The following is a 21,061-nucleotide window of genomic DNA, read 5'->3' as shown; positions in this document are numbered from 1 at the left end:
ATCAACTTTCCAACACAACACCCGACTCATATGAGAGCTCACCTGGAGGACCGCAGCGTGTGTAAAAGTGTGTTAGGGTTAGCGTGGGAATGCCGGATCATTCTACAAGCCTGGCTTTCGTTATCAGACATTCGTTCTCAATTTGGTTCTGTGTTTGGCCCAAAATGGAGATCCTTAGATGCTCCGTCAACCAGCAGAACGTGCTCTAGAATAAAGACAAGCAAGGAAATACAAGCGTTTCATTTTTCACACATCTGCATCAGCATTATCTCACAGGTTTTCAGAGGTTTAAATGCAAAGCAGCACCAGGCAAGATGAAGCAAGCGTGAGCTCATGAAGTTGAACCAAAAACAAATGACACAACCCCATTAGTCAATGTTTACAACGTCTCGCAACCTAATGACCTGGACCTACATCAGCAGAGCCGGCTGTGCCGAGAACAGATTCACGGACGTCTTCTGGCCAGCTTCGGTTCTGGGCGAGGAATGTGTGCTTGGCAGACGAGAAATTTAAACATAAGTTAATTATCACTAGCTTCGCCTCAGGGCTGTTAAAGACCACTGAACAACAAACCCATTTTGTTGTAGTCCAATGCAGGGTTATTATATAGTTAACTAAAAGTAAAACTAAAACCATAAAAAAACAAGTTAAATATCCATAAAATAACCGATAACTGAAATTAAATATGAAAAACGTAAAGTCCCCCTGCAGTCAATAATGTTATCCCTTAAACTCATCTTTGATTATCAAAATGACATAAAAAAAAATCCTGTGAAAATAATTTATTCATGCCTTACAATAGCTTGAATGTAACACTACAGCCTTGCTTCATTTAGTATATGTTTATCTATGAATATGCAAAAACCTGATCCATTCGGTCTTTACTGTAGTAAACACTACACAATGGCAAGTGAAAATATTGGTTTAATTCAGCCATATGTTTCAACCAGAAACTGATTGAGCTTGATTTTCACCACAGGGGAACTTTAAACTTATTTTATTTAAGCTATTTGCCAAGGCTAAACTAAAACTAAAATCTACATTTATAAAAAGACTTATTTTAATGTCAATGCATTAACTAAAGTTAACAAACTGAACCTTGTTGTATGATGCTCCCGTTAAATTTACATCATATTGCAGTACATGAATCAAATAAACCTCCGAAACACTCTGTTCTACAGTTCTTGTCAGTTGTTACGCGAACAGGCCGGTCTTTGCTAGTGTACAATGTGACCGTACATTTTTTTTTCGCATGGCAAGTTCATTAACAAACGTTCTAGTCTTGTAGTGAAAAATTAATAGACAAAAGAAATGCTGTGAGGGGCAAGAGGATGTGAACTCAACGCCACTGCCTACCTTGAATTACAACAAGAAGCCCGAGGACACACATTTTTGCACTGCGGGTGACTTGGAGAACACACACACACACTTTGTGAAAGTGTAAACACAGGCCTCATAAAGTGGTAAGGCTCAGAGGGGCTCAGAGCGTGACAGTAGGAGCACGGCCCAAAAACACAGCCTGCAGTCTTCGCTTCTGCTCATGAAAGAACAATATCTCAGCTGTAAGCACAGAGATGATGTGTGTGTTCATACTTTACTGTCCCTCACTGACAAAGATGAGCGGGATTCAGAAGCAGCTGTCTTGGACCACACAAACACGTCTTTGGTCACCTCCGTCTAAGACGGGACTCACCCTACGGGGAATTACAATGGGTCTGTTCTTCATCTTCCTACTGTGTTCATCTTTAGGTTTCTTTTCTTTGAGTGTCCAACTTGGAAATACAAAAACGCCTGGAGAATGCGAAATCATTAGGGTTGAGAACCAAGAACTGGTTATTCATATATATATAAACTAGAACCAAATCACTGCTGAATCTACAATGTGAAAAGAAAGCACAACCAATTCTCGAACTAATGATTCTTATGAGACAGATTATTTCAGTGAATCATAAATAGACCAGATTAGTTTGATTCCTAAATGAATTACTTTTATGAAACGGCTCTCTTTAGTGAATCAAAAACTTGCAGAGTGACCAGTGTAGACCGATTCCAGAATGAATGACTCTTATGAACTGGTTATTTTTAGTGAAACAAAAACATACAGTGTGAATGTGAGTCTAATTTCCGAATAAATGACTCAATTGAGCTGATTCTTTTTAGTGAATCAAAATATACAGTGGGACCAGTGTAGTCTGATTCCCAGACAAATGACTCCTATGAAATGGTTCATTTTAGTAAATCAAAAACATACAGGCTGTGTTCGAAATCACCCCCTATACACTCATTCACTATTCCCATTACATTACTCCACTAATATAGTATTTTATAAAAATCAATGAAACATATTACAACATTATTAATTTCTTTAGTATTTTTTCATTTAAAATATAATCAATGGTATTGTTGGGGAAAGTTACCGCATTACACTATTGCATTACTCCCAAAAAAAGTAACTAAGTGCATTACTTAGTAACTTTTTTTATAGGAAGTAATGCTTTAAGTTTCTTTTGCGTTACTTTTTCTCACCTGGGCTGGGCTTCCTTCAGTCTATAAATGGGAAAACAAAGTAATGTGCGTTACTTATTTGATAAATTAACTCAGCTATTTTCTTGTACATTTAAAAGTAATGCGTTACTTTACTCATTACCTTACAAAACAAGTAATCTGATTACTTACGCTACTTGTAATGCGTTACCCCCAACATTGCAAATATTAGATGTAATTCATGCCTGAAAAGTCTCTAAAGATTCATAGGGTGTGTTTTAATTCACTAAAAATAACGGGTTTGTCCATATTTCTTTTGAAGCACACAATTCCACTTAGTTAGGAAGTTTAAAAATAGACAAAACTGTATCGATTAAAAATATTGTTTATCATATTAGTTATTAGATCATAAGGACTTTTCTTAGACATACCTCATGTGAGTTGTGGGCTACCATGAGCACACGTGATATATATTTTAAATGCTCACAACAGTTAAAGGGATCTTCTAAGATTCAATCATTTTGAGCGAAATAAAGCAGAACAAACTCCGATAACACATCCTTGGGTGGGCCGTAACATCAAATCTAGTTAAATCCCAAACTCAACAAACGCATCGGCCCTCCCACACTGCGCTCCTCATAAAGAGCGTCTTATAGCGTGATCCAGGAGGAGACGTGACCTCTGATCGTCGTGACCCCAGCAAGCGCCATACGACCACTTCAGAAACGGGACGTCAGCTCCATACAACAAACAGACGCTCAACATCCAGTCACATGGAGCAGGCGGTAATTCAGAGAGGCGCATGTGCTTGACTTTAATTGCAGGAAGAGTCTGGACATTGACATGCTCTCTAAGTCTGATTCACACTGAGAGCTTGAATGGCAGCTCAGGAAGCACATGACCTATATGAGATGTTGTCAGGCCAATTAAGAAGCTGTTTAAACAAGTAGAGCCATCAGACCTGAGCACAAGGATGACATTGATGGGGAAAAGGAGGAAACAAACGCTAAAAATCATGTAGAAATACAGAAACCCTGTTTTTAAATCTGTAAGTATAAGCTTGTTTGACTTAAAGCGGAAAATGGAAGATTTATTCACCCTTGTCATGGCTTTTCAAACCCTGTAATGTAGTTATTTTTTCCATGAAATACAAAAGTAAGAATCTTTACTCCACTTATTCCCACACAACAATGTATTTTAAGTCTTCTGAAGTCATATGATAGCTTTGTGGGAAGAACAGACTGAGATTCGGGTCCATCTCACTTCTGAAATTGCAAAATTCGAACTAAAACATCGTTTTTGCTTGCAACACAAGACAAAACCAATTCAGTTCAGGTGTCGATTGCATCAAACCTGGTCATTTTGAATCTGTAAAGTACACAATTGTGAATGACATATGACAGGTGAACGTGATTTCACCAAGTACCACATGTTCCTGGATCAACATCTTTGTTGATCCTGGAACAACTTTCCAATCAACCAATCAGATTTGAGGGACAAGTTTACAGTTTGTGTCAAGTTTAGGCTTAGAACCAGGGTGAGGTGCTTCAACATCAGTGTTATTCACCTATCATTTCCCTCTGATTTTAGGGAAAAGTTATGGGTAGTGTTAGGTATAGGGGCAGGGATAGGGTAAGGACTACATTTTGGGACAGGAATGTTATTCCAGGATCAACAAAATATGTTGATCCAGGAACATGTCTTACTTGGCAAAATCACAGTGACCTTAGGAAGATTGTCAGTGAACAATGATTTACAATTTAGTCTCTTCACACAAAGAGCAATCGTATCCTTCTGAATCTAGCACATGAGACATATGGACTACTTATATTATGTTTTTGGGAGCTTGACAGCCATAGTCAATGTTGAATGAGCTGTCCTTTTATAGAAAAAGAGTCATTTGATTTTTCAAAATGTCTGCTTTTGTGTTCTATGGAAAAACAAACTGGTTTAAAATGAAATGAATGAAAACTGAAAACTGTACATGAATATACAGATCTAGGCAGGTGGTGCTGGGGAGGTGGAGGGCTAGATAAGAAGTCGAATAGCGCACAGCTATAGTGCATTCGTTTGATGCGACAAGGTTTTATAGGAACATGTTAATGGATTTGTTGTGTGTGTGTGTGTGTTTGTGTGTGTGTGTGTGTGTGTGTGTGTGTGTGTGTGTGTGTGTGTGTGTGTGTGTGTGTGTGTGTGTGTGTGTGTGTGTGTGTGTGTGTGTGTGTGTGTGTATGAATGTATGTATGCGTATATACTGTATATATATTTATAGTCTATATATATATATATATATATATATATATATATATATATACGCACACACACACACATTACATAAGATATTAAGACTTGTTTTTAGAGAATGAATTTTAATGCAGGAGTAGTTTTGTCTTAATGCACTGATATGAACAAGTTCAAATAAAAAAAAAGTGAAAAACAATCTGCCAGTGCAGTGACAAAATGCACTCGTACGAAAATAAGCCTTGATATCGCATGCAGTGTTACTTCAAATAAATGTATCTTGTTTTAAGGAGGACTAATGCAAAAGAGTGTGGCCTCGCTGCTAGCACACACTGAACAGTCCTCTCTCGACTATCTCCATCTCGAAACATGGCAAAAGGGCCCAAAATGGCCAGTTCCATCCAGTTTCAACAGGGGTTTTGTAAGCATACTCAAGGCCGCACACCACCAGCCCACGGCACGGCCTGGCTCACGAGTGTGTGGTTCAGACGGGCTGTTCTAATCTGTAATAAGTCCGCCAAAAGGAGTGAGGCAAATGTGTGGCACCACACTGCACAAATACCAGCGTCCACCTCGAGCCTGACGCCACGGGCCGAGAGGGAGACGCCAAAACACTCCCCTGTGGAAAATGCAGATCAGCCCTAATGCCCCCCGACCACAACAGCTTCTAAATCCATCTCCTGAGAGAGAGAGAGAAGCATGAGGGAAAGTCAGATCCTCACCACAACATTTTTACCTCTGAAGAGATGTAATTTAAAATGAACCGCGGGGAAGGTCAACACTGGAGCTCCTGCAGCCAGGTTTTTTCATTTCCCGTCCTAGCTCACATGGATAGGTGTGTGTTTATTCGGGGCCGCTTCCAGTAAGGTGGTTTTGCAAAAGTACGGGTTGAGATAAGTGTCATGTTTGTGCATGCGTGCGCACTCTATGACAGGGTTTTTTCTGCTTTAAAAAGAAGCCTTTCTTTTTTAAACTCTTTTCCATCTCGCTTAAATCGAGGGGCAGTTTTTCTCCGGTGGGCTTCGGGACAGTGTGGTCTCACCGCCTGCTAGCACACAAGAAGAGTGTTATATACAGGGGAAAGTACAAAAAGACACAGTAACACAAGACAGACATTCATAACTGAGCTAAAGGAGCGACAGAGCGAGCATGTCCTGAGTAAAAGTGATATAAAAAATAAAAAAAAACCCCACCTAATTACTTCTTGTGGCCTGCGTATTCACAACAAGTACAAATAGCGATGCAGATTAACACTAGGCGATTTCCTATGCAGATTTTGACTTGGGACTATATTAGGGGGAAGCACAGGCGAAGCACTGCTACTTGAGCACAGAGATATCACGCCCAAGTAGCAGTGCTTCGCCTGTGCTTCCCCCTAATATAGTCCTTAATATATAAGTCAATATCTGCCTAGGAAATCGCCTAGTGTTAATCTGCATCGCTATTTGTACTTGTTGTGAATACGCAGGCCACAAGAAGTAATTAGGTAGTTTTTTTTTTTTTTTTTTACTTTTATTCAGGACATGCTAGATGCTAGATGCTAACAAAGGATTCCATTTATTATGCTAAGCTAAGCTCACGCCGACCCTGTCAAACTAAAACAATGCATGCACTGAGACAAAAATGCATTTGCCCACCTATCTAAATGTGGGAAAGAAGGTGAATAAGCCCTATTTCAAAAAACGGTGGAGTGTTCCTTTAAACAAAAAATGTTTTACTAGTTAGTGTAGTTAACTTCAGCAGCCATTAAATATATATATATATATATATTTTAAATTATGAAATTAAACTAGAAATAATAATAATAATAATAATGAAAAAGGATTTTGAAGGAAACTAAATCTAACAATGACTGAAAACTAAACTAAATGTAATAAATATTATTAATAGTTATTATTTATTAATAAAAAACAAACAAACTTAAAGTCCCCACTGTAGTCAATAATCTTATCCCTTAAACTCATCTTTAAATCACCAAAATTACATAGTCAAACGTTTTTTTTCCATAGTTTGAAAAAAAATGCCTTAAAATAGCTTGAATGTAACTCTACAGCCTCGCCTCATTTAGTATACGCGGTTCTATAAATATGCAAATGAGCCCCGCCTCCACTCACTCACTCCAGCTCAGAGATCCACTTGTTGACGATCACATGTTGATCTGATTGGTTACAAGGTAGTTTGTGACGTCAGAAACACCAGCGATTTCAAACCGTGTTTTTGAGACTGTCTTTGATTCACTGCAGTTTTAAGGAGAAAATACTCAGCAATGGTGTTGACTTATGAATTTGCATATGGTTTGTCTTAAAGCATATTAAAAACATCAAATAGACAATATTAAAACCTTGATTTTAACCACAAAAAAAACTAAAAACTACAACAACCTAGTTGGTAAAATATAGTAAAGACATAAGAAGAGACACAATTTGCTTGGACAAACCCAAAGCATGATGGAAACTGGAACGTCACTGAACAGGAGCGAGGACAAAGATCAGACATAGTGGGCGCTTGGTGGACTTTGAACAAAACACGCACGTCTTCTGTCTGCTGATCTCTATAGGTCCTGAACAAAGATGTGCAGAAGAGTTAAAGCTCCAGAGTTTCTGTCTGAGCGTGTGTAAAGAGTTTACATTTACATTTATTCATTTAGCTGACGCTTTTATCCAAAGCGACTTACAATTGCTATATATGTCAGAGGTCGCACGCCTCTGGAGCAACTAGGGGTTAAGTGTCTTGCTCAGGGACACATTGGTGTCTCACAGTGGATTCGAACCCAGGTCTCTCACACCAAAGGCATGTGTCTTATCCATTGCGCCACCACCACCCCAGTTCATGAGTACACAGCAGTAGTGAAGCGTGCTAGGCACACACACACACACACACACACACACACACACACACACACACACACACACACACACACACACGGCAGCAAGACAGTGGGTAATAAAACAGGAGTAACAACTATAATCATGCTCCAATGTGGATGTTACGCTGTGATTTGTGCTAGTCTTTGAGCAGAACAGTGTGTGAGTGTGTATATTCCCATACATCTATTTTATAGTCGGGCTGATGAAAACTGTCTTTCAACATTATCAGCACATGGCTGCTCAAATTTAAACCAGCCACATAAAATCCCATAAAAAAAACCTAAGTCAAAATGCAAAACACATTAACATGAAGCTATATTCACATACTAGTGCTCCTGACCATAAGATCCTCAACCACACATATAACCAGCACAAACCAGCTAACTGACTGACTTTTCTGAAAGCTAACGTCAAGTTGAAGCCCTTCAATCTCCATTTTAGCATAACGAACAAAACAGAGAGGAAAACTCTTCATGAATGTTCCGCTGCTGTTCTTTTAAAAGCGCCTCTCCACCTTTTCTTTTCATTCTTTGGCTCTCACCATGAGGAAATTCTTTCGTTTCCCACCCACGTCCCACTTGGATGAAGTTGGGAATCTCATTAAAGTCTCAACTCCTTCCGCTTGCCCTCGACGGCAAGCAGGTGATTGACTTACGGCCATTACGCATGAGGAGCTGAATATATAGAACCACCGCATGGCTGTATTGTTCCATATGAAAGTTCAAGCCATCTGAAATCCGCCAAGGAAAAGTTCTAAAAGACAAGCACAGTGTGTTGCTCATGTCTGATCTCATGACCAGTGGAAACAGAGCATGATGGGCAGGTGTGTCCACAAACACCCGGGATAAACGTCCATCAAGTCGCTCGAGTAATTGAGCAGCTGTTCTACTGACACTAATGCGTTCCTGTTATTCTACGGACAAATAAACCCCGTCACATCACAGCCGCGCCACACGTTTTGCCCTCTTGTCGGGAGCTAAACACAACTTGTTTGCTAATAAACATCTGCTGAGCGACATCCAGTGAATCCTGGTAACGGCTAAGGACACAGAAAGAAGAAAAAGAAAAAGACAGAAAGCTGGAAAACTACAGTCAGCAAAACGGGCAGCTGCATGTGATTGTGTTTGACGTTACGGAGACAAATAACAGATGAAAATGAAAAAGTAGCTGGACAATTTCATGGCATCAGGTTTGACGATCTATTAGAGAGCAAATCCACATCATTAGCTCCGTCACGAACACAAAATGGGTTGCTGGTGTGTTCTGACGTGGACGGAAGGGTAAAACGATGTTTAATGCAAATAATAAAATGCAACTATAAATAAAAAGCAACTAACCATATGCATAGTTATAGACAGCTAAATGAATAGGCTTTAAAAAGACGTCACATAGTCTTTTCTAGTTGGTGTTCATCCAATCAAACTCATTCAGGTGACACCTAAACAAAACTAGTCAAATAAATGTAATAAAAAGCTAGTTAAAAAGAATATTAATTTAACATTTTACATGGTTTCATCGTCAAAAACAATGAAAAAACAACACAGGGTAAAATAAAATAAAACTAAGATCACAGCAGGAAGGATAAACATGATTTGTACACAAAAATTAAATAAAAAGGAGAATTTTTAGCCTATTTAGCCTGTCATAACAATAGTAATTTATTTATATAAATACACACGCATGATTGAATATATATACTGTATATATATATATATATATATATATATATATATATATATATATATATATATATATATATATATATATATTTGAGACCTAATTTTTTTTTTGTCATTTGAGAATATATATATATATATATACACTTTCGCAAATGACAAAAAAATATTAGGTCTAACGCCATTGAAGTTAAATAAAACTTTCTTTCAGCTCTTGAATAGTTTGAAATGCTAAATTACATTCAAATCATTTCAACTGATTCAATTATCTTACTTCATTTTTCCATGTTGCAAACTTTCCAAATTTGATAAAATTGACTTAGGCCTATATTAATAGAAGTTAGTGGTGTGTGTGTGTGTGTGTGTGTGTGTGTGCGTGTGCGTGTGCGTGTGCGTGTGCGTGTGCGTGTGCGTGTGCGTGTGCGTGTGTGCCATTCGGAGTTGGCAGCAGTTATTGGCCACTGTAGTCCAGGCAGCGCAGGAAACCATTCACTAATGTGAAACACACTAGTCCTGGTGTCCGTGTGTGGAGGACGGTCGTTCAACACGCAGCTACAATCCATTCATAACCAAGTTCCAACCCACAGACACTTTGGAAAAAGACATTCAAAGGAAGAGAGGGATATATAGTGGGGACAGAGCAATGCTAGCTCCGCTGTTTGAGCGACAGGAATACTGTAGTTCAGTTTATACCATCGTATATCTACATAACATTTAACAATAACATTTGATTCCGTCACTGTACCATGGAGTGCCAAAGTACATGAAATACACAGAATAAAACCACAATATTAATATTTCCAGATATTTATAATAATAATAATATACACAAATAATATAACGATGATAATGATAATAAATGAGATAATGATAATATATAATAATGATGATGATGATGTTCATATTAATAATAATTATTATTATTAATTGTATCTGATTCCTACCCAAAATAAAACTTTAAAATTAAAATTCACCGATATTTCCAAGTTCACATTTCCAAGTTATATAATCACATAAAAACATCTAAAATTATATTACAATTTAAAAATATGTTTGATTATTTTCTATAATAAATCCAAAATATTAAAAGTCAGATATTTTCAAGTTTTCTATTTAAATTTTTTTTTTTTTATTAAAATGGTACCAAATTCTTTTTTCAAACCATTTTTTTTATTTGTCTAAATTAAACCATAATATATTAAAAAATATGAAGTAAAATATATTAGTTTAGTAGAACAATGTAAAAAAAAATAAAAAAAATAAGATATATTGATTTGATTAATTTCCAAAATAAAGCACAACATCACAATTTATAAATATTTAAATGGTTGAATGTTATCATGAAAAGATGTATTCAACACATGGTCATTAACGGCTGTATATGGGGCAACGGGGTTAGGCCGTGTGTCCACCGCTCTACTGAAAACGCCTAGCTATGGGCGCTTGAGAGCGTTTTGGCAGCGTTGCGTTTTTTTCAGTTGAGACACTTTGCTTGTTATGATACAGAATATCCGAGAGTGTTTCTAGCATCTCATTTCACACATATTTTGTTTCTGTGTTGATTCTATATTCAAATGTCGATACAATGTAACGTATTTTCTCTGGCTCTTGTTTTAAATTATTTTGTTCCGTTATTATGCTTGTTGTTGTCATCTGTTGACGTTGTACAAGCAGAATGTGGTGGTTGGTCTGTGTGGTATTAGTCCCACCCCTCCTCCACTGTGATAGGACGGCTGGGTAAAAAGTGACAGTGATGAGCGCTGAGTTTTACCCAAAGTTGAACATTCTTCAACTCTCTGCGACCTGTAAAAAACGCTGAACGCTCAGCGCTTCAGCGTGAAAAAAAAATACGCTCAGCGCCTCGTTACGCTCATGGCGTTTTAAAAACGCGGTGTTCCCATTGAAAACAACTGAAAAAATACGCCAGCCGCGTGAAAAAACGCTTTGGTGGACACACGGCCTTAGACTCTTCAAACACGCTACTACAAATGAGAAAGCTTATACTGTAATCAGTCTAACACACAGCCAAAACACAGAAGGAAAAATACGAAACAATTCCCACCCAACAAACCAGCATCAGGACAGTTTAAAAAGCCACATTAGAATAACAACAGCTCAATGGATGGAAGGAGGACAAAATTCCTAATTAAAACCATATTTGCAAGAAAAAAAAGGTGGAAAAGGGAGTGTTTTTCATCTCCTTTTACTTTTTGTTATTCTTTTTCAAAGGCACAGAAAGGGACTTATTCCACAGACACTCTGAAAATACCTGCGGGACGGATACAAAGACACCGGGGATTTATGGGGGATTTTAACCGCCAGCTGTCAAATATTTCCACATTCATCTTTCAGAAAGGCCCAAGAGATCTTTAATACTCCTCGGCATGCGCCCTTTAATTGGAATCCCATTGCGTTTGAGTTGGACTAAGGATTGGAGGTCATGAGGTAAAAAAAAGCACAGATGAGGGGGAAAACAAGTGAGTTTTTGACAGCTTACACAAGCTCTGGAGAAAAGATAGAACCGTGGTACTGTACCACATTTTGGCGGCCCCACTTTTTCCACCTCAGCACCATAAACCTTTTGTCTCCAACAAAAAACTGCTCCCCATCACCCCCCAATTGCTGTCAAAGTCTTTAAGCCTCCAAACTAAAAGCCTCAAAATGACTAACAGATTCTACTGACCCACCAGTCGGCCTCCAAATTGTGGCCGCTTCACCTCAACACCTGGGATCTGAATCCCGACGTGACCTCCATGACCAGATCCGAGCGCGACCGCAGCACCCGAAAAACTCATCCGTTCACCCGCCCGCTCTGGCTCCATCTACGCAAAGCAGCTCAAAAGAAAATGAACTGACAGCAGAAAAGAGCACCGAGGGAGGAAAATGAAACTACTGTATGGTCGGCCCAACACACGGCAAACGTAAACACAACGTTCCCCCTCTTTTTTGGACCGCTGGTCCTCAGAGTACAGCTGCCGGTAATCCAGGCCTTGCAGTTTCATCTGGGTTTGATTTGGGAAGTGGGAAGGGGGGGGGTCATCTTCGCAACAGAGCGTTTATTAGTGAGGCCCCTCAATCCTGCTGATTAAAGTGCGTTTGGATCGATTACAGCAGATGCCTGAGCGTGCCGGGGCCGGAGCAGAGCGAATGGGCAAGTAAAAGTAAACAAACCCCACCCAAACCCCTGAGACCCTGTTAAACACGCTTAAAACTCAACACGAAAGACCTGTGGAGATCAGGAGTTGGTATTCTCGCTCGCTTTCAACAGCTACAACACGTCCTCGGTTGAGAAGAAGCAACAGGCTACCGGTTCTCTAGAGGCCTGTATTGAATAAAAAGCACATACATCTCAAATGCTACACAGTTGGGACACTGATTCATGCGATTGCATGTTAAGAGTATGAATGGATGCATACCCTGCATATTTGCCGCAACTGTGGACAGTTAGCTAGCGAAACTCAAGCTTCCTGCTGAGCTTATGGTTTTTGAGCTACATTCGCAGCAGACCTTCATTTCAGACCAACATTCCCCATGTCAAGACCAAGTATAAGGAACAAACAGCCACTAAACTCAATAGCCTTATCAATTGCCTGTCCAGGTGTGATTGTCCGCCACAAGTTTGTGTCCTAGAGCAGTGGTTTTCAAACTGTGGGTCGCGACCCACTTGTGGGTCACACAGTGAGAAAAGGTGGGTCGCACAAAGGCACTTAGCTGCAGCTAAATTTACGTTACGATGAGTGAAACAAAACCAGTCCGATTAATGACCAAACGACTATGAGTTTTAGCGCCCGCCAAAGTGTTATTTGATCGCTGAGTAATGTAGATGAACTGCTGCGCTTGTGACAGAGTCACAGTGCATGTTTAACTGAAAGAACGAGCAGAGAGAGTACTCGGTCGCGCGCGTGCGCTCTCTCTCTCTATTCGGAGCCAGGCGAAAGTATAAAAAAGACTTTACCGCCTCCAAACTAAGCGCTGTCTTGCTCTCTCTCCCTCGCACATATTAATCAAAATAAATCGACACGGTGGTAAAAAGTCGGAAGACCAAAGTTTCATGTGGAGCATTCGGAGATTTTTTTTTTCTTCCTCAATTACCGCTGGGTGTGAATTGTGCTAAATAAGTTGTTGCCTTATCTTCTCTGAAAAGCGTCCCAGACATTCAGCTGACATAAAACAACACTTTAATTAAACGAAAAAAACTATCCAGTGATGAAATGTTTTCTGTGTTGACACAAATCTTGGATGTCTATGTCCTAACTGCTGGGATAATCACACAACGCGCATGACACGTCCAATTCGCAAACTAATAACTTCTTTGAACGATTCATTTTAATGAATGGACAACTGATCTTTCCAACAGTGAACTCAGGAGACGTTTGAATCAGTAACACTTTACAATAAAGTTCTATTTATTACATAAATTACATAAAAAGTACAGTTTGCTTACTCAAGCTTTAAAATAAATAAAACCCCTTGTTTTTTTTTGAAAAGCATCAGTGGCATTATTATTATTGATAAAATCGTATCATTTCCCATCCCTATGTGAAGACGGTAAAATTATAATCAAACATTAAAGAACATACATGTTTTTAAACGTTTTTTTAAGAGTTAAAAGTTTAAAATATTTTGCTAACATGAAGGCTTGTCACTGTCAGTCTTTTTACATCAGTGCAAAACTAGGGAATGCAGATTAAGACCATCAGCATGCATTGATTAATCCCATGGCATGTAGCAAAAAAAAAAAAAAAAAAAAGTGCGACCAAATCATGCTGGTGCGACCAACTGAGAAAGTTGGTAGCACCAGTGCAAGTGGGTCTTGAGATTGATTATACTTGTCTAGGTGGGTCCTAGAACGAAAAAGTTTGGGAACCCCTGTCCTAGAGGACGTAAGTCTACAGAGAGCCCAATTGGGATTGTCACACCTGGTATTAAGATGCATTTTGGTCGATCGGATCACAAGTGGACGACGCTAAATACAGGTGTAAACGGGGTCTAAAACGTTTTGAGCTTGTCCACCTTCGACCACTTCCAATTGTAGTCGAAAACACATTCGACCGGATGTTTCGTAGTGTAAACGCTCATGTGGTCGAATGTGTTCGAACAGCCACAAAAGACCGCCTACTCTCCGACTACTGACTTAATGCGTAAACATTATGGGAAGTGCGCTAGACAGACTGGATTTAAACTTTGATGGGTGAAGACCCAAGTTTGGTTTGAAGATGAAAAATGCACCAATCACAATGTTCTCTCACCATTCCTGATTTCTAACACGCACTCACAGAAAAGAAAGCTGCTGTTCTCCGTATGTTTTTCAATAGTCTTCGAATCGCGTTCATATGTAAATTGCGCGAGTTTATCTCATCCATTAGATAGAAAGATCTGGGGGAAAAAACATACATTTACCCGCCCATAGACCCTCCCCTCGAATAAATCAGGACAGAAGTGGTTTAAAGTGGACACAAGAAACGGATTAAAACACCAGGTGTAAACGGGAATATGTCTCCCTCGTGTACTTCTGACCCGATCGACTAAAACACACCTTAATACCAGCTGTAAACAGGGCCAAAAAGCAGTAACTCAACAAAACTCATCACAAAAGACCCGTGGAGATCCAGGAGTTGGTGTTCTCATCCGCTTTCAACACGTCCTCAATTGAGAAGCTACAGGAGTTTGGTGAGGAACACTTAAACATCTGAAATGCTTCACAGTTGGACAAAGATACGTGCAATTTTGTGTAAGGAGTACGCATGGACGCATATATTTGTGGATATTTCCAACAACTGTGGACAATTAGCAAGTGAAACTCAAGCCTCCTGCTGAGTTTATGGTTTCTGAGCTACATAGAAGACCTTCATTTCAGACCAACATTCCCCGTAGCAAGACCAACTATTAGGAACAAACAGCCACAAAACAGCATTTTGATTATCAACTGCCTGTCCACAAAAGTCCTCCCTGAGTTTATGTCCTAGAGGAAGTCTCTCTCCACAGAGCCCAAATGGGATTGTGAACTACGCTGCCAATGTTTACTCAAAAAGCTGGTTGCAATTGAGTGAAATTATAAAGTTTGCTGATTGCACCCGGGCCAGAAGGTCCAATTAAAGTCATTATAATTATGTTTATGAGGTGAGGGAGTGGACGGGGGTGGGGGTGAAGGGTGTAGAATGCAACAAGCTCCAATTGAGATTAAAATCAGTTCAATATGGAAAACAATCATGATGACTGTTATCCTCCATTCCAATTAAACCACCCATCCATTAACCCACAAGTCCAACTTCAGCTGTGTGTGTGTGTGTCATGGTACTAGACGAGATTCATATTCATGTACCATGGTATTTGTGAAGTACTCCAAGGTACTTCAAAAACATGCTACATGTCCAAAATTATGTTTAAAAACCTTAAAAATAACATGGTACCTTGTCCAAAAAAAAGAGTTTTTTTTAATACCTTTTTAGGGTCAAATTTTTTGATCCAGGGCTTTGTTTTGACTCTTTGTGCAAACTCCAATTCATCCAGTTCCAAACTATTGCAGAATTACAAACATTACATACTTAATCCGCCTACTTTCCATCCGTTTCCGAGAAACAGCTCATAACAAAAGATCAAGCGTGCCACAATGTTTGGCTGCAAAGTAAATCACAACACGAAACAGACATGAACCATAAAATCGTTAATAAACAAAGCAAACTAAAGGGTAATGCCTCTTAAGGACTAAGAGCCACAGGAGGGCCGTTACTTGTAGCCATGTTCATTTATGAACGTAAAGAGGTTTAGCAGCATGACCCTACCTCAACTGACTCATTATTACATTACAGTATAAATCCCAGTCTTATTGCTTTATCAACAAGTAGATATAGCAAACAGGACTGTTAAAGATAGTGTAGGGATCATTACTCCAGTAAAACTCTAGTTTCCACCCATACGCAGTCTCAATAATAAGGTGATTATCTGGCTGGTATTGCAACGGTAATGCGGTGAGACATCAGTTTGTGTCGCGGGCAGTGCCAGAGACCAAGATTACGATCTGAACGGAAGAAGTAAAGAGCACTAGCATTATCTCTCTTGGCTCGTTACGCTACACATTTTTAGATACCAGACAACAGCTGACCTCCTGTTTTTTTGCTAGCGAGGGGAAGTGGTGATTGCATTTTCCCCCCAATTTACTTCTTGATTCCAGTTTGTCCTGGATCGCAACCAGTCGAGCAATTAACCGCAGAGAAACTCGGCTCTGAGCCGCCGGTCCTAAAGAATAAAACTAGGGAAATGAAGAGTAAAAGTGCTGATGCAGGATCAGCTTTCACTCTATCCACTCTGATATGAACAGAAAAGAACAGATTATGAAACAGCAGGCGAGTTTTTAAATGGACACTGAAACAGTACAGAAAGACGGGAAAAGGAATAGATGGTGGACGAGAGGGAAAACGCAAACAGGGAAAGACATTTGGAAAGGTAAAAATAAGGCTCTCGCTCACATCTGGTGGCCATGAGATTTTAAAGACAACTGACCATCCATTATAATCACCATCATTTGGAGTCAATTCAGCCAAACATAAGTGGATGAAAAAAGTGTCTCTGAAATAGTCATAATATACACATCAAAAAAGTTATGAGACGTAAGGATTATGCCAATGCTCACTTTAGAAAATGGGAAATTAAATAAAGACATTACAGGGATGTTGGAACTACTTTGAAAAAATAAACTCACTGGAGTTTACAGGCATGATGAGTTTTGAAAACAAGCAACGAGTTGTTTCATGCAATGCTCAGAAATTACTATAAAATAAAATAAAATTATAAAAATAAATAAAATAAATAGAAAAAATAACAAAACAACTAAAATATAATAAAAATATAATATAAAATTCACAGCAATCAATTCACATATATAATGGGTTAGTAATATTTTACTGATAATGCTCAGTAGTTACTATAAAATAAAATAATTTAATTTAATTAAATTTAAAAAGAACATCTGGAATCTGAGGGTGCAAAAAAATCGAAACATTGAGAAAATCCCCTTTAAAGTTGTCCATTTATGTTCGCGTTTGTGCTGCATTCACTCACAAAAATATATTTTTTATATATTTACGGAATGAAATTTACAAAATATCTTCATGGAACATGATCTTTACTTAATATCCTAATGATTTTTTTTTTAAGAAAAATTGATAATTTTTATTTAATTATAATAAAATTGATATATTTGTGGCTATTGCCACAAATATACCCGTGCGACTTGTGACTGGTTTTGTGATCCAGGGTCACATATATAATATTTGTTAGTAATATTTTACCTTTAACAGACAGGTAAAATAAAGTGGCTGGAGCCAACTACAGTGTAAATAATGTAAATTGCTGATTTTACTGTGAGCAATCTAGTTTTTCAGGCCCAAAGCCACCTTTTCTGCAGTGGAAACGGTGCAGTTTTAAGCATCCAGCTTCATTGGCACCATTTTGGTGGAAAAAGGGTCACTGGAACCTTTATTTTTAGGAGTGAACCGAAGCGTTAACTGCTCTCGATGCAGGTGTTGACACGTGGAAAATGTAAGAATGTCGGACAGCTTGACACCAGATGATCTGGCTCTCCTCTGTCAACCAATAATACAACAATGGCAAATACTTCATCCCACCTCTAGCCAGTCAAGAAAAGAATCGCAGCCGCTTCGAGATGGGCGACAGCTCGATTATTTCACATTTTCCAGTTCAATTTAATGGGCGACACAATCTGGCTGTAGAAACAGTCTTCTGTGATCCTGTGAAATATTCATGGATTCTATAATCTCCTACAATGGCGCATACCATAAGGGGTTTCTTTATGAGGGGGATTTTGTAGCCACACAGAGAAGCCGTTATCCGACTGACTGGAGGAAATAAGGTCAGACCAGGAGAGGTGGGTGTTTAAGGACTCACTGTGTAAACCACACAAACAAAGCATCGCTCTTAGAGAATGACCTCTGTGTCTTTGCGCATGGAAAATCATCACTCCGTTCGCTCCATGCACACCTCTACGGCTGAGCGGACCTGCCGCCACAACAGACCCGAGTAAACCACGCTTTTCCTACAGGCTCCGTCTGTGAACACGCCACTGGACCTCGGCCATCAGAATCAGACATACAGACACACTTCAACAAATAAACTCCAGCTCTGAGACGACACTGAGAGAAAGCCTTCTGTTTCCCCAACCAGCTCTTTCAATGACCGCTTTCACATGCACAAGAATATTCCTAATTCAATCATAGAAATTGTACTTAATTATATTACTTTTTAACTATATATTTGGTCATGTTATGATTGGGAATTCATCATGCACTGCTGTTAAAAAGTTTGGAGTCTGTAAGATGTTCCAAGGCTGCATTTATTTGATCAAAAATACAGTTAAAACAGTAATATAGTGAAATATATGACTATTTAAATAACTATTTTCTATCGTAATATATTGTAAAATGTAATTTATTCCTGTGTTCAAAGCTGACTTTTCAGCATCATTACTCCAGTCTTCAGTGTCACATGATCCTTCAGAAATCATTCTGATATGATGATTTGATGCTCAAGAAACATTTCTGATTATTATCAACGTAGAAATTTCAAAAGAACAGCATTGACTGACATTATAAATGTCCTTACTGTCACTTTTAATCAATTTAATGTATCCTTGCTGTTTAAAAGTATCATTATTTTCCACAAAAAAATAAACAAACAAACTTTTAAATATTAAATATTACAAGAAATGAACATGAATCAATGTACAGATGGGAGAAAGCATTATAACAGGCCTACATTTTGCCATTTATTGTGCTTTTACGTGAGAATTAATGCATTGATTAAATTACTAACAATGCACTGAAAGAAATGGCAAAAGCATCACCAGTATTTAACGTGCATGCCTCAGTTTATTATATTTATATAGTAATGTGATGATTACTACGTACAATACTATATACTGTACATACATTTCTCCAGAATAAAGGATTAATAAACTATGTGCATGTAAAAGCAGTCATTGATATTCTCAAAGACAAGGCTTTTGTTCTGTCCAACGGACGCATTTATACACCTGCAGATTGCACAATTTCTGCCCACACAAGCCACAAAAAAGCAGTTAAAATCCCGCCACACTAACTTTGACTTGTGCGCTTTGACTTACGCATTGGAGGTGGCCAAAGACAGCGAGCTGAGAGAGGAGGTCAACTTCCTGCTGTCCCAGAGTCTCACTTCCTGTTGCCTCACCTGCGAACACAGGTGCATTTACACATTACATTCTATTATTGACACTTTGGACAAGAAAACCCATAGTAAATTAGTGAAGTAATAGTACAATCTAAATCAAACACACTTAACTTTATTTTTTAAACTCATTTAAGTATGTAGAAAACTTCAAAATTACCTGGTTAAAGCCAGTAGTGAGCAAGTTGTCATTTTTGACCCAAAGTACACGAGAGTCTCTATTAGCCTGATGACCCTGGACACACTGTGGAGACAAAGACAGACGCATAAGACATAACACTCATTTTTAGTATTCTAATAACTAAAGCATGACATATTCATAAAATAGGCCACATGCTTTAAGCCAGAATTCAAAATTAACACTTAATGCTACATTTTAAATGCAAGTACGAATAAAGCAAAATGCGTATAAACTGCTTTAACATAAAGAGATAAGCAGAGGTTTGTATAGACTGGGGGTTGAGATGAATGGAGAGTGTTGAAAGCAAATGTCCGACAGCGGTCTGCAGTGAACCCCGATGACTGAACGATTGACACCTAAAAGAAAACTCCTCTTCCTGTCCTTTAAAGATGTCTTTGTGTGATAGCGGGCAGATCAGGGCTTGTCTGTGAGGTCAATGACATCTGCCTCTGACAGACGGCTAAATCACTCTAACATCATAATGATGCTTTTATAACAACGCTGCCATAATCACGAGCGGCAAAAGAGTTCAAATGATGGGAAAAGATGTCGAACTGCGTTTGATGCAGAGTTTTTCTAAAGGCAGTGTGTGTTTCTGCACAACTAAGACATTAACTTTGAAAGGTCAAAAGCCAAGGGTCTAGCTTGAATTTCCAGGCTGGTTTATCCTGGTTAGTGCTGGTCTAGATGGTGGTTCGACACAGTTATAATGTTTACCAGCAACGTTCTTTCTGGGATAAATATAGGTCAAGTTGTAGAAAACATTTACATGTTCACTGAACTCAAAATTGTAAGATGGAAACATTGATGCATGAATGAATGAATGAAAATATGAATGAAATAATGCATAAATGAATTAATACATATAAGACATGAATGAATGAAGGCATGAACAAATATTTGAATGAATGAACGAGCGAATGAATGAATTAAAGTATGAATGAAAGCATGAATGAATGAATGAATGAATGAATAAAGGCATAGATAAATACGTGAATGAAGGAATATATGAATGCATGCACGAATGAATATGAATAAAGTCATTATTTAAAAAAATTAATGAATGCATAAAGGAATGAATGAATAAATGAAGGCATAAATGAATGAATATTTGAATAAATAAATGAATAAATTAATGACTGAAGGCATAATTGAATGAAGGCATGAATGAAGGAATATATGAATGCATGCATGATTGAATGAATAAATTAATGAACGAATAAAGGCATGAATGAATGAAAAAACAAATGAATGAATGAATGAAAGCATGATTGAATGAAGGAATATATGAATGCATGCATGAATTAATTAATTTGAATGAATGCATGAATAAATAAATGAATGAAGGAATAAAGACATGAATGAATACATGAGTGAATATATGAATGATGAAT

At 38.3% G+C, this 21,061-nt stretch overlaps 1 protein-coding gene across 1 annotated transcript in view; it reads right to left on the bottom strand.

The window, feature by feature from the left end:
• The window catches only part of coro7 (coronin 7), a 162,227-nt gene that overhangs the window by 73,640 nt on the left and 67,526 nt on the right, over window positions 1–21,061 (bottom strand). Inside the window, exons 8-9 of the mRNA XM_082180715.1 lie at window positions 19,647–19,730; window positions 19,407–19,489 (exon numbers count right to left, since the gene is read on the bottom strand). Of these exons, the coding sequence (XP_082036841.1) occupies window positions 19,407–19,489; window positions 19,647–19,730 (167 nt within the window). The remainder of the gene's footprint in view (window positions 1–19,406; window positions 19,490–19,646; window positions 19,731–21,061) is intronic.

This window comes from Leuciscus leuciscus (genome assembly GCF_965113295.1).
Source record: "Leuciscus leuciscus genome assembly, chromosome: 1".
Lineage (NCBI taxonomy): Eukaryota > Metazoa > Chordata > Actinopteri > Cypriniformes > Leuciscidae > Leuciscus > Leuciscus leuciscus.
This window is presented reverse-complemented; position numbering and strand designations above follow the sequence as displayed.